This window comes from Chlorocebus sabaeus, chromosome 11 (genome assembly GCF_047675955.1).
Source record: "Chlorocebus sabaeus isolate Y175 chromosome 11, mChlSab1.0.hap1, whole genome shotgun sequence".
NCBI lineage: Eukaryota > Metazoa > Chordata > Mammalia > Primates > Cercopithecidae > Chlorocebus > Chlorocebus sabaeus.
The window spans coordinates 6,139,966-6,153,389 of NC_132914.1; the positions used below are offsets into that span (position 1 = coordinate 6,139,966).

The following is a 13,424-nucleotide window of genomic DNA, read 5'->3' on the forward strand; positions in this document are numbered from 1 at the left end:
ACAAAACCCACATCCCACCTGGCCCTATTCCCAAACTATCTGCATCCATCCGGCCCTCAGGAGGCCCACAACCCAGGAGAAACATGCTCATACTTTCTTGGTAGGAACTTTGATCTTCAAGAATTCTGCCTCTCTGGCCAGCACCTGCCACGGGGCGTGTATCCGGACAAAGATGGATCCCTGGCTTTTATTCTGCAAGGTACAAAGGAAGAACAAATGGAAACACTTGTAAGTACATAGCTTAAATTCCTGGTTCTCCAACTGTTCCACACAAGAAGCCCAACCCGTTGTTCTTTAGTGTCTCATTTTCGTTCTCTTTAAAATTCACCAGGGACCAGTCCCTTCCCACCTGTACCCCGTTCATCAGTCTATTCCAAAAACGCTCTCATCGAAAACAGTAGGATAGTGTTCCCAAAGTGTGGCCCCTGGAAGTTTGGTAGCTTCAGGGGAAAAAAAAAGAACAAGTTAAAACAATTTTGGTCACAGATTTGAAATATAAGCAATCATGATTTTCACGGAAATCTCATTACACTCTTAATAACACGTGGTTGGTTTTCCTCTGCTCGCATTCAGTGAATAGCCCGCAACTTGACTCCATTCACATATTTTTAGTGTTTATTGTTCAAGTCTGTATTTTTGTTCTACTATCATGCTGTTATAGCCCCAAACCACAAAAGTGATCTACTAGAGCCTAGAAGTAATACTGTAAATCATAATGACAATGGTACAATGCAAAATAATATCATAAACAGGGCTCCTATATGAATACAGAACATGAATCTACGTCTCAGAATAAGTGATTGTGTTGTGTGCTGATTTCTCTCAAAAAATGAAAAGGACAGAAAATGCAGTGATGAGTATTTGAAAGTCAGGTTTTACTGACCCAGCAATTCATCTGGCCTTGTCACCATGTCTGTTACAAATAGGTGTCAGATTATGAGAGGAAGGCACCGCATCTTCAAATAAACACTCACTTTTTTTTTTCAGAACAAGCACACACGGGGAAAAACTCTTTACTTTCTGACATGAATTTAATTAATTTTGTCACTAAAAAACTAAAGGCGGCCAAAACCAAGTAGGAAAAACTGGCAAAAGTCTCATTATTGGTGAGAAGTTTCTAAAACTACCTGCAAAATTAAGCACAAGTGTTGTGTTTAAACTCCTTCACTGTGTTCAGAGAGAAAGAACAAGCTGAGAGCACAATCCTTCATTAAGTACGCCCTCTGATCTTGGTTTAGTGTTGAAGATTATATAGAAAATCAACTCACAGGCTCTGACTGTCTGCATTTTCAGTTTGCCTGGCAGAGAGATAGATGGCAAATAGACGACCACTTCCCCCACTGAAGAACACTGTCTATGGAGGTGCTCACATGTGTTTTTGAAATGATGAACAAAATAAAAAGATATTTTATGGCACTCATTAATGCAAGTGAAAACTATCTCTATTATTTTTCAACGGCAGCTCCAAAATACATTCAGTAATTCAAACGTCCAGAACCAAACCTCACTTTGAGAAAGAAAGCTCATGGCTTACAAGGCAGAAAAATGAAGAATAAACCAAGATTTCACAAGGAGATTGGACTATGGTACAAAAGGCTTGGTACAAAAAGGATAGTCTAGAGTTTGAAAATACCTGAAAATAACAATCACCACAATGCATATTTATTGAGTGTGTATTATGCACCAGAACTGAGTTAGGTGATCACGTGCGTTAGCTCACACAATATTCGCAACTACGCTGTAAGGCCAGTAGTACTACCACCACTATCTCTATTCTACAGTTGAGGAAACCAACGCAGGGAAAATGTAAATGATTTGCCCAGAGTTACACAGATAGTGCAATAAAAATAGTTTTCAGACATGACATAGTCATTCAGGATAATTAAGAAACACACCCAAGGACTGTAACACAACACAAAGGCATGCGTTTAGGCTAAAATCAAATCCAAGGGTTGATAAGGAACCTACGTGGCAGCCCTAAGATGAAACCTTCCCAATCCCAAGTGTGACATTGTTCTGACAAAATACTGAAAGTGGCCTTCAGTGAGCAATCTCCCCAGTTTTATCTTTGGTTATGCAGGACTACTGGACAGAATCATCAATCACTTGCTGCTACTTCTAACTGTAATTTAAGCTTTTCCAATTAAGTGAAAATAAGGGGAAAGAAAAGAAACCATCTGTGAAGCTGACCTGCAAGCCCAGCTCTCCATCATGGCCCCAGAAATTATGTTTCTGGTGAAAGATGGCAAACAGCATCATCCCTCTCGCTAAGAGGAGATCATGACTATTATGAATGTTAACATATTACCCTTTGTCTTTATTTTCAAATTGTGATGAATGCTGTTTTAACTTTCTTTAGGGTTGGTTGCTCAAGTATGTAACAAATATCCATTAAGTGGGTGCAGATGTTCAAAGTTTGAGGTAGGGTTGGGAGGGCAAGGGTCAAATTCCAAGACCTTGGTGGCAGACTGCTAGCTGTCCCCTGACAGCCGTTCTCATTTCTTCATTTTTAACAAAGCACATGGCCGTCCAGCATTAAGACCACATCTCCCTCGCGATTAGGTGTTTCCATAAACAGTATTTCTGGCCAGTGTCATGAGGTGGAAGTATCTGGTAACCTTCTTCAAAAACAGCAAGTAGGTGCTTTTTGCCCCTTTGTTTTCTTCCATCCCTTAACCTGCTGCCTGGAAGATGGACACAGACATTTTAGACCTTAAGGTTAAAGTCCGGGCCAGAAACAGCGAAGTGTCAAGAAAGAAACTGAGTCTGGCTCTAGGGAGTATCATAGCAGCCCTGGGCTGCCTGTAGATTTTTATGTGAAAGACAGAATTTTACCTTGTTTATCCACGGTGATTTTAGAGGCTCTATCAATTGCAGCCTAATCTGACACTAAGCAATGCAAAATCGTTTCCCAGTATGGGGTTGTTAACTTCCTCCAGCAAAGCACGCATCTCCACTATCCTCAACAGGAACTTGTTTTAAATGAAAACAAAAGCAGGAATGCAGTTTTGTGGATCTAGTCATGCTCCTTTCATGTTATACAATATTGTTACCTTCTCATAAAAAGGAAAAGATACCCACTAATGTGAAATATTAGCTGGTGTGACTGGCCATGTCTCCAAAGAAAAAAAATAAGCCCTTGAAAGCTAGGGAGCACAACCATCACCGAATGCATCGCCCAGGAATCTAAACCTGAAGGTTAACATGTACTGACTTAAAAAAAAAATTCCCTTGTCCCCTAGGCCACTCTGACGTCCCTTCAGCCCTGCTTGTGGGTGGAGGTTCTTGTAGGCATAGTAGGGGTAGAAGAGCTTGGAGCTTCCAAGTCAGACAGAATAAGATCTGAATCCTTAGTTATTGTGAACAGTCCTGCAATAAACATGAGGGTGCAGGTATTCCCTTGATATACTGATTTCTTTTCCTTTGGATGCATACCCAGGAATGGGATTGCTAGGTCATGTGCCAGTTCCATTTTTCATTTTTGAGGGACCTCCATTCTGCTTTCCACAGTCGCTATATCAATTTACATTCCCACCAGCAATACCTGAGAGTTCCCTTTCACTGCGTTCTTTCCAGCCTTTATTTTTTTGTCTTTTTTATAATAGCCATTCTCACTGGGGTGAGATATCTCATTGTGATTCTGACTTGCATTCCTCGACGATTAGTGATGTTAAGCATTTTTTTCATACACCTATTGTCCATTTCTATGTCTTCTTTTGTGAAGTGTCTATTTAGATGCTTTGCCCAGTTTTTAATTAGATTATTTGTTGAATCAACCTAAATGTCCATCAAGAGAGGAAGGGATGTTATATATATGCACTGGAATCATATTCAGCCATAAAAGGAATGATATCCTATTATTCATAGCAACATGGATGAGCCTGGAGGACATCACGTCATGTGAAATAGGCCAGACACAGAAAGACAAACACCACATGTTCTCACTCGTATGTGGAAACTAAAGAATATTTGAGCTTATGGAAGTAAAGCATAGAATTGTGATTATTAGGGGCTGGGGAAAATGTGGGGAGGGGAGGATGGGGAGAGGTTGGTTAATGGATCCAAAGTTAAGCTAGATGGTAGGAATACCTTCTAGTGTTCTGTAGAACTGCAGGGTGAATAGGATTAATATTATTGTATGTTTCCAAAAAGGAGAGAGGATTGTGAATGTTTACAACACAAAGAAATTCTATGTTGGGGTGACAGATATGCTAACTACTCTGATTTAATCATTACACATTGCATACATGTATCAAAATATCACTCTGTATTCCATAAGTATGTACAGTTATATCAACTAAAAATAAAAGGAGAAATTATATTTGTGACAGCATTATTCCTAATAGCAGAATACTGAAAACAACCAAAATAAATTATGGAACAAGATCAGAAAGGGAACAAAAACTATCGAGGTGTATAGCTTCCCTCGTAGTTTAGAGATTCAGATAGAATCAGTATTTCCTACCAATTCTAGAATCTTCACCACCTGAAAATAAAGGGAGACCTATGTCTCAATTATTAAGAAAAAAAATGATTTGCCTCTGGAATTTTGCAGCTGTGGGAGTTTAGGCAAGTCACTTAACCAAATGAGCCTCACTTTCTTTATCCGAATAAGGAGCATGAAAAATGTTGCACGGCTGTTGTGAGAACTGCAGATGAAGTAGGTGAAGCCGTGCTGGTGTTCCTGAAATGCGGAGAAATGTCAGGCGTTACTATAGCAATTAGCTCCACCCCAGTAAAATGACTGCTTCTTGACTGCAGGACAGTAACTGAAACTTCTTTTGTATTCTTCAAGCACCTACCACGAGGCTGCACACACAGCAGGTCCTCACTGGGGAAAACCAGTTCCCATTAGATTAAAATTGTGAATGAGTAATCCTGGTTCCTTTATTGCCTTGCACTTTTAAAATTATCTATAAGATTTTCAAAATATCCCACATGTCCTAAAGGAAATCACAGGTTCAAAATACAGTGCACCTCCAGAATTTGGGGACAAGGTCAGAAAATATAACTTGCTGAAATCGACAGGAAATTTAACACAACATTAAGAGATTAGTCATCAGAGGATATAACCCTTCCCTAAAGAAGATGTTATAAATAAGTAATCAATATGACTGGAGGGGCTCCCAAATCCCAACAGGCAACTAAAACTTCAGTTCATGTAAAATGAGCTGTAACACATAATTTGGTCCTTGTCATCAGGGAAGGGAGAACCAGGGCACAGATATTTCTGTGGGAAGGCCCAGGCCTGTCAGTCTAAGGCAGGTAATTTTTCCAGGGGCAAGAAATGTGAAATATATAACAGAGCAGGAAATGTCTCTAACTCAGTTGAAATGTCTCAAAAACCTATGCAATCCTTTCACTGTGACTCCATTTTCACAAAGCCCTACAAACCCTGCTTCTCTAGGTCTTGGTATCAGGGAGAGTTACCTGAAGACGGTGTGAGTACTGTGGCCAAAGGAAACGAATACTCCGCAGTCAGAGCCTGACTTCTGAGTTTACTGGTCTCTCTCTCTCTCTCTCTCTCTCTCTTTTTTTTTTTCCCCCAAGACGGGGTCTTGCTTTGTCTTCCAGCCTGGAGTGCAATGGCACGATCTTGGCTCACTGCAACTGCCTCCCAGGCTCAAGCATTCCTCCCACCTCAGCCTCCCAAGAAGCTCGGACTACAGGTGTGCACCACCATACCCAGCTAATTTTTAAATATTTTTTTAGAGATGGGGTTTTGCCATTTTTCCCCAGGCTGGTCTCAAATTCTTGGAATCAAGTGATCCACCTGCCATGGCCTCCCAAAGTGCCAGAATTACAGGCATGAGTCACCACATCTGACCTGTCCATTGCTTTTAACTCATGATGTCCACTGGTTTCCCAGACTTGTCCTCCACTAAGTAAACTGGTAGAGAACTGAGCTCACAAAGATGCTAAGTCAGGTCCCATCTTGAATCTGTGCCTTACCCAGTCTGCTGACGTCTCGCTCCCTCCCTACCCCCCTTCCTCTCTAAAGTTAACTCGACAGCAAGCCTGATGATTTGCACATGGTCTAAGGTACCAGCCCCTCTCACCCTTCTCCCCAGGCTCCAGCACCCAGCCCTTCTCACTGTCATCTGACTGTTCCACCAGCTTGCCACCCGGAGGCCTCCTCACACTCTATCCCTCCACTGCAAAGCTCTCATCATCCCCCATCCCACCCAACTCCTGTTTGAATCTCAGCTTAAAAATTCCTTCCTCAGGGAGGCTCTTCCTGAACCGTGGATTACACTCGGTCCCTTCCTCTTGCTTGTACAATTTCTTGTCTTTCTCCTTCATAGCACGGACCCACTATCACAGTCACTGTGTCATTAGGCATCTCATACCCTTCTCTGCTAGACGTGTCGCTCCATGAGGACAAAGAATTAGTCTGTCTTGTTTGCTTTGTCCTCAGCAGCCACCACAGTACCTGACATATAGTAAGTGCTCAGTAAATATTTCTGGCAACTTCAGTACACATATACTGTTTTCCTAGTGGATTCCATTTGGATCCTGTGACCGATTTCTAAAAATTGGCTACCACGGCCCACAGAGTAATTGGTGACCTTTGGCCAACAGAATTTAAATCTAATTCAGTTTTGAGAAAATAATTCAATTACCCTTAAGTATCAATTTTGAATGTTTCTCTCATATTGATAGTTAAAGTTACTCAAGTTTCCACCTGACCAGGAACCATCTAAAGATTGTAGAGGGCCTCTCCATCCTCTTGGTAGCCCCAAGGTGCTCACTGCATTTGCAGACCACCGTTCCCTTTCCTAGAGGCCAAAGGAATTGACACAGCCTCACTCATGCTCACAAAACACAACCTGAACTGGATATATCTGAAACTTTTCTGTCTCATAGGCTTCTGGGGGTGTTGTAGCATTAAGGAGAAGAATCAGGAATACTCTGGAAAATAGACAAGGTTTCAAATGTCAGTCTTTGATGTCTTCACTCAGCAAGCATTTGACTGCCATGGTGCCAGTCACCACCCCATGCTGACAGTTCAAGGCAGGGCCAGCTTAAGGACACAGAGGAATCTGAGAATGGCGAACTGATTTGGCCACAGGACTCTAGAGTTGGAAACACCTCCAAGCGCACCGAACATATCTTTCTCCAGTAACAAAGGAAGGCCTCCAGCCCAAGAGGCCGCGCTTCATGAGCATAGACACGCAGCTAATTACCAGCAGACCCAGGTCTCCTGGCACCAGCGTTCATCCCACCCTGCCATCCCTCAGAGCTGCCAACCGTCCACGGCAGTCCCGCAGCACCTCCCTTCACAAGAAATTAGGGAGGCAGGAGAAGGAGGAATCGGCTAGGGAGTGAGGGAAAGAAGGGGCTGTCACCCCCAGCCACCTCTCTCCAGCACTCCAGGCCCCTAGCAGTGACTGCAGGCCGCGCTCCCAGTGAAGTTATCCTCATTGTTTATGTCTTGTTGTTATCCAAAGCTTGCATGTGAATAAACAAGACCACGTCCTCTCTCTAGAGAGACAAGAGTGAGCGGGAGGCAGCCCCAGCCAAACACTGGAAACTGATACTCCTCAGGCCTCCTTCCCCACAGCCCTGCCAAGCCACCTCCATGCTGACCCAAGGGGCCTGAGTGTACTCTGGTCCCGGGCCCTGCTGTGAGGCGAGAACATCAGCTGCAGCACATGGAGGCCTGGGAATGGCGCTATGAGGAAAGGTGGGGGATGAGCCTGTAGGTGATGGAGGGGCAGAGAGGAGACAGACTCCCTTGGACTCCCCTAAGGCATCACCAGCGCCCCAATCCCGCCTGCTGGGCGCCCCACACTCTCAGATCATCACGATTGAAGCTCACGCAGCTGCAGGACAGCAGTGCTGAGACGGTGGCCAGGGCAGCCACCGCCACGGGCAAAGGAGGAGGGGGAGGTGTAGCCTTGAGACAGAGGGCTTTTGAAATAAGAGCAGGAATTCGTCTGAGACAGGCCTCCCATCTGTTCCATTTGAGGAACACCATAGTCTAACCTGTGTCATCGTGAAGACCAAAGCCTTCACTGCCCTTTGGCTCTCAAGAACGTCCAGCCTCTGATCGGAGGCAGGCTCTGCCTGGTCCTCCTGAGACACAGTGATTTGGGATTAAGCACAGGCAAGAACTTCCTGCCTAGGGAAGGAAAGATGGAAATTGGCTCTCCTGGGAGCTCCTGGATGAGAGCACTGGAATCTCCTCTCCAACCCTGTCCTGCATAGGCCAAGGTGAAGGTGACCAATCATCAGCAGAGGCAGAAGACAGAGCCAAATGCCCACCAAGCCCCATCCCAGAGACCGACCAAGACCAGCAGCAGGACCCTTCCTTCTTACAGAAAAGACTTCACCTGGTTCCCAACCAACGACCGGTTGGGACAACCCAGGGTCCTATGGACATGAAAACTCAGCCACTTTTGTCATATTTCTGGGTGCCAACCTGGGCAGACACCCAGAAGGGGTGATCTCTAGACCTATCACCACAGTCTCCACTCTGTGTATCACACATCATTGCACTCCAGCCAGAGGCAGCCCAGGAACAACTCCTTAGAGTCCAGGTGAAGAGGAAGCAGTGAGGGGAGCCCAGGGAGACTAAGGAGTCAAACCCTCTGCTATGGTCTGACTCTGTCCCCACCCAAATCTCATCTTGAATCGTAGCTCTCATAATTCCCACGTGCTGCGGGAGGGACCTCATGGGAGATAACTGAATCCTGGGAGCAGTTCCCCCATACTATTCTCATGGCAGTGAATAAGCTCACAGATCTGATGGTTTTATAAGGGAAAATCCCTTTCTTTCTTTTCTTTTTTCTTTTTTTTTTGAGACAAAATTTCACTCTTGTTGCCCAGGCTGGAGTGCAATGTTGCAATCTTGGCTCACTGTAACCTCTACCTCCCAGGTTCAAGCGATCTTCCTGCCTCAGCCTCCTGAGTAGCTGGGATTACAAGCACCCACCACCACACCCAGCTAATTTTTTGTATTTTTTTTTAGTAGAGACAGTGAGGGGAAACCCCTTTCATTCGGTTCTCAATTTTCTCTTGTCCGCTGCCATGTAAACACATGCCTTTCACCTTCCCCCATGATTGTGAGGCCTTCCCAGCCACGTGGAACTGAGAGTCCATTAAACCTCTTTTTCTTTATAAACTACCCAGTCTCTGATAATGTCTTTTTTAGCAGCATGAGAACAGACTAATACACCCTCCAACATATGAAGGGTGAAAGAACCTCCTCTCCACTCAACCCATGGCTGCAGAGGCCCCCAAAGGCAGCATGGCACCTTGAAAGACCCAACCTATGGGGAGTCAGCAACAGAGTGTGACTAAGGCTTCTCTGGGCGTGATTCTACTTCAGAAATCCTACAGGTGGAAGAACTGTGGAACAATCCTCACTATGTAAGATAGGCCCTGGGAAGGCCATGGTTCTGGAGTCTGAGGACCAGGGCTTGGACCCCAGCTCTGTCACTTACCGGCTGCACCATTTCCAACAAGCCACCAAAGCTCTCTGAGATTGACAGGCAATGTTAAAATAATTGTAATAATTAATAATACCACTTGGAGGACAGAAGGATAGACTTGACAAAAGGACCCGTGGAAATGTTTGGGAGTGGTCGTTCTGTTCCTTATCTTGATTACAGACAGTGATGGTTTCACAGTGATGGTTTTGTACATATGTCAAAACTCAACAGATTGGATACTTTAAATACGTGCAGTTTATTGTACATCAGTTATACCTCAAAAAGGTTAGAGGGAAAAGATACGCAAAAATGTAAAACAATGCAACACTTCTTGTACCCTTTGTTTTAAAAAATCATTATTTTTATTATAATGTTTTATGTTAAATAAACATTACTTACTTAACAATATGTTATATATTTGTTAGCTTTTAATTAATAATAAGTATTCAAAAGTGAATAATGATTTCATGGTATTTCAGAATCAAATGAGGTTGTACATATGAAGGTATTTTGTAAACTATGAAGTGTCTACAAAAGGATTTTTTAAAGAGCAAGTGCAGGGATAGGCACTGTGAAATCTCTGCCTTGGTACTCAAAGCACAGGGCATATCCATGCCCCCCGGGCCAAAAAACACGTGTCCTTGACCCCTATGGGAATCCCACCGTGCTTCTTGGATCCCACATAAGAAAAATCACAGCTGAGCCCACCGAGGCAAGAGCACCTGGCATGTAACTGAACAACACCAAGTGAGGTTGAAGATAAAAGTGAACATTTCTCTTGGGAGTTTGCGATGCTCAAAGATAACAGGCTGAAAGTAGCCAGACGCAACATTTCTACCAAAAATGAGAGAATGACAATCCATAAGTCCCAAGGATGTTGGCAGAAAGAACAGGGCCTCTCCCAAAACTCAGGGAGGCCAGTAGGCTGGTGTCTGGGCTTCCAGCACACAGAACCAGCCCAAACAGGGGATCCTGGATGAACTGTGAGGAAAGATCCAAGGAAAATGCTGCTCTTTCCTGTTCATCACAGTGAAATTGTTCTGGACAGTTGCCATCCTGCAAGTGGAATCAGATGCTGTGGATCCTAACTCTCAGCAACGGGTGTGCCTCTCCCTCGCCCCCACCAGGACACGGAGAGCACTGAGGAATGGAAGGCAAGAGAGCAATGGGCAAAGGGGTGCCCTAGCTGATCATTAGTAGATACTCAGACCACAGATGATCAGTAGGTCCTGGCTGGCCTGGAACAGTCCCTGTTTATTCCTCCTGCCTCATCATCCCATCAAGTTTAGGATTTTAGCATTCTCAAAAATGTCCCAGCCTAGACAAGTAAATAACAGGGTCACACTGTGAGCACCACTACATTTAATAGCCATCAAACCTTTGAGCAAGAATGCCCAGTATCCCCTTCCTGTCTTTCATTTATTTGGCCCATGTGAAAAATACCCCACTCAGAGAGAAGCATTCCCAGGCATTTAAAAACTGGTCATTTTACCTCTCAGAGTATCCCTATCTCTAATGTCTCTCCTGACTTAAGATTTGCATTATTCCTTGATTTTGCTACTTTCCTTTCAACCTCAAGACACCTCTCTAAATCCTTTATCAGTAATTAACTCCTCCTCCACAAGGATGCACCCCTGCCTTCTCTTAGCAGTGACTCATCTCTCCCTTAAAGAATCTCTACGCTATTTTCCTATGATTCAATCATGCCAACAAAGTTCAATTCAACAAGTATTTATTGGGCAGCAACTGTGTGCTTACCAATGTGCTAAGAGTTACATGCTAAGAGTTACGGCATATAAAAGAAATATAAACCATCATGCCATCACACCATGATGCTATCACAACCACATGCATTCACACCATCATTCCATCACACCAGCATGTCACCACACCATCATGTCATCACATCATCATGCATTCACACCATCATGCCATCACACCATCATGCCACAACATGCCATCACACCATCATGCATTCACACCATGCCACCACACCATCATGCCACCACACCATCATGCAAACCATCATGTCATCACACCATCATGCATTCACACCATTATGCATTCACACCATCATGCCACCACAACATGCCATCACATCATCATACATTCACACCATCATGCCATCACACCATCACACCATCACGCATTCACACCATCATGCCACCACCCCATCATGCCATCACACCATCATCCATTCACACCATCATGCATTCACACCATCATGCATTCACACCATCACGCATTCACACCATCATGCCACCACCCCATCATGCCATCACACCATCATGCATTCACACCATCATGCATTCACACCATCACGCATTCACACCATCATGCCACCACCCCATCATGCCATCACACCATCATCCATTCACACCATCATGCATTCACACCATCATGCATTCACACCATCATGCATTCACACCATCACGCATTCACACCATCATGCCACCACCCCATCATGCCATCACACCATCATCCATTCACACCATCATGCATTCACACCATCATGCATTCACACCATCACGCATTCACACCATCACGCATTCACACCATCATGCCACCACCCCATCATGCCATCACACCATCATCCATTCACACCATCACGCATTCACACCATCACGCATTCACACCATCACGCATTCACACCATCATGCCACCACACCATCATGCCATCACACCATCATCCATTCACACCATCATGCCATCACACCATCATGCATTCACACCATCATGCATTCACACCATCATGCATTCACACCATCATGCATTCACACTATCATGCCACCACACCATCAGGCTATCACACCATTATGCATTCACAGCATCAGGCCATCACAACATTTTCATTCTCTTTGGAAACCAGATAAATGATATATAATATCTGAGACAGATAACGATGGGGCAATGAACGTCCAAAGGGACAGGACGACTATGAATGACCATTTGTTTGTCATCTTCCCTTTCGCTCATCAATAGTTGCCAAGTTTTGCTCTGACAGAAACACCCCTACTAGAGCTCAGTCATATGTTTTTAACAGAACTGATCCCACCCCAAATCCAGGGTATGCCCAATTAGTTTGAGCCAATCAGCATATCCAACCCTCTGCTACAATGACTCCTTCTGGAATATGCTTGTAATGTGGTCAAAACCAATAAGATGTGAGGAAATGACGGCCAGGGTTTCCAGGGAAAGCAGTTTTCTCCTTCTGTCAGACTCTGGGGGATAACAGCGGCCATCAATTCACTCCATAAAGGGAAGTCCTGGGTTAGCAAGGGGGATCAGTGAAAAAATAAAAGATGAAGTGGACCCTGCAGACAGTTGAGCAGAAAGATAGAGAAATTGGTTGTCTTTAGGGACATCATGGGAGCTGAGGGATCACGCCTCACCAGATCTGCTTATGGGCTTCCTGATCACCTGAGATTATAAATTCCCTTTGTTGTTGGAGCTGGTTTGAGTTGGATGTTCTGCCAATGTGGCCAAGCATTCTCACTGATATAAGAAACCACTGGAAAGAGCTGACTCTGGGCTAGAGGAGCCAGAGGGCGTGTTGTGGAGGAGAGGGAGCTTGAGCGGCACTTTGACCACCGCATGATGGGAAGCGCACATGCCATTGTGAGCGGCATGGAAGAGAAGAAGTGGATGAACATAGGTGCAGAGAGGAATGTGCAGCATATGGAGACCAGCCGGCCTGAAACCGAGTGGAGCCTGGGGATCCAGAGGGCTGAGACTAGACTGGCCTGTGCTGGCTGTACTGCCCACTATGCTGCTGCTGCCGATGCACCTCGCAACAGTGACCTTGACAAATCAACCCCATACTTTCACCCAGGTCTATTACATTTTCAACAAGATGAAAAATGATGAGAGAGTCCGCCTAGTTAAGGAAAAGGAACCCTTAAGAAAATGCCTTCCTCCTTTCCCAGTGGAGCTCAAATTAGAAACTTCTTCCCATTCTCCAGTGAGACCAACAAATACAAGTGATAG

General features: G+C 44.5%; 1 protein-coding gene across 1 annotated transcript in view; it reads right to left on the reverse strand.

Moving 5' to 3' along the window:
• ANO2 (anoctamin 2) overlaps positions 1-13,424 on the reverse strand; it is a 361,822-nt gene that overhangs the window by 292,618 nt on the left and 55,780 nt on the right. The window contains exon 4 of the mRNA XM_037988687.2: positions 94-192. Within this exon, the coding sequence (XP_037844615.2) occupies positions 94-192 (99 nt within the window). The remainder of the gene's footprint in view (positions 1-93; positions 193-13,424) is intronic.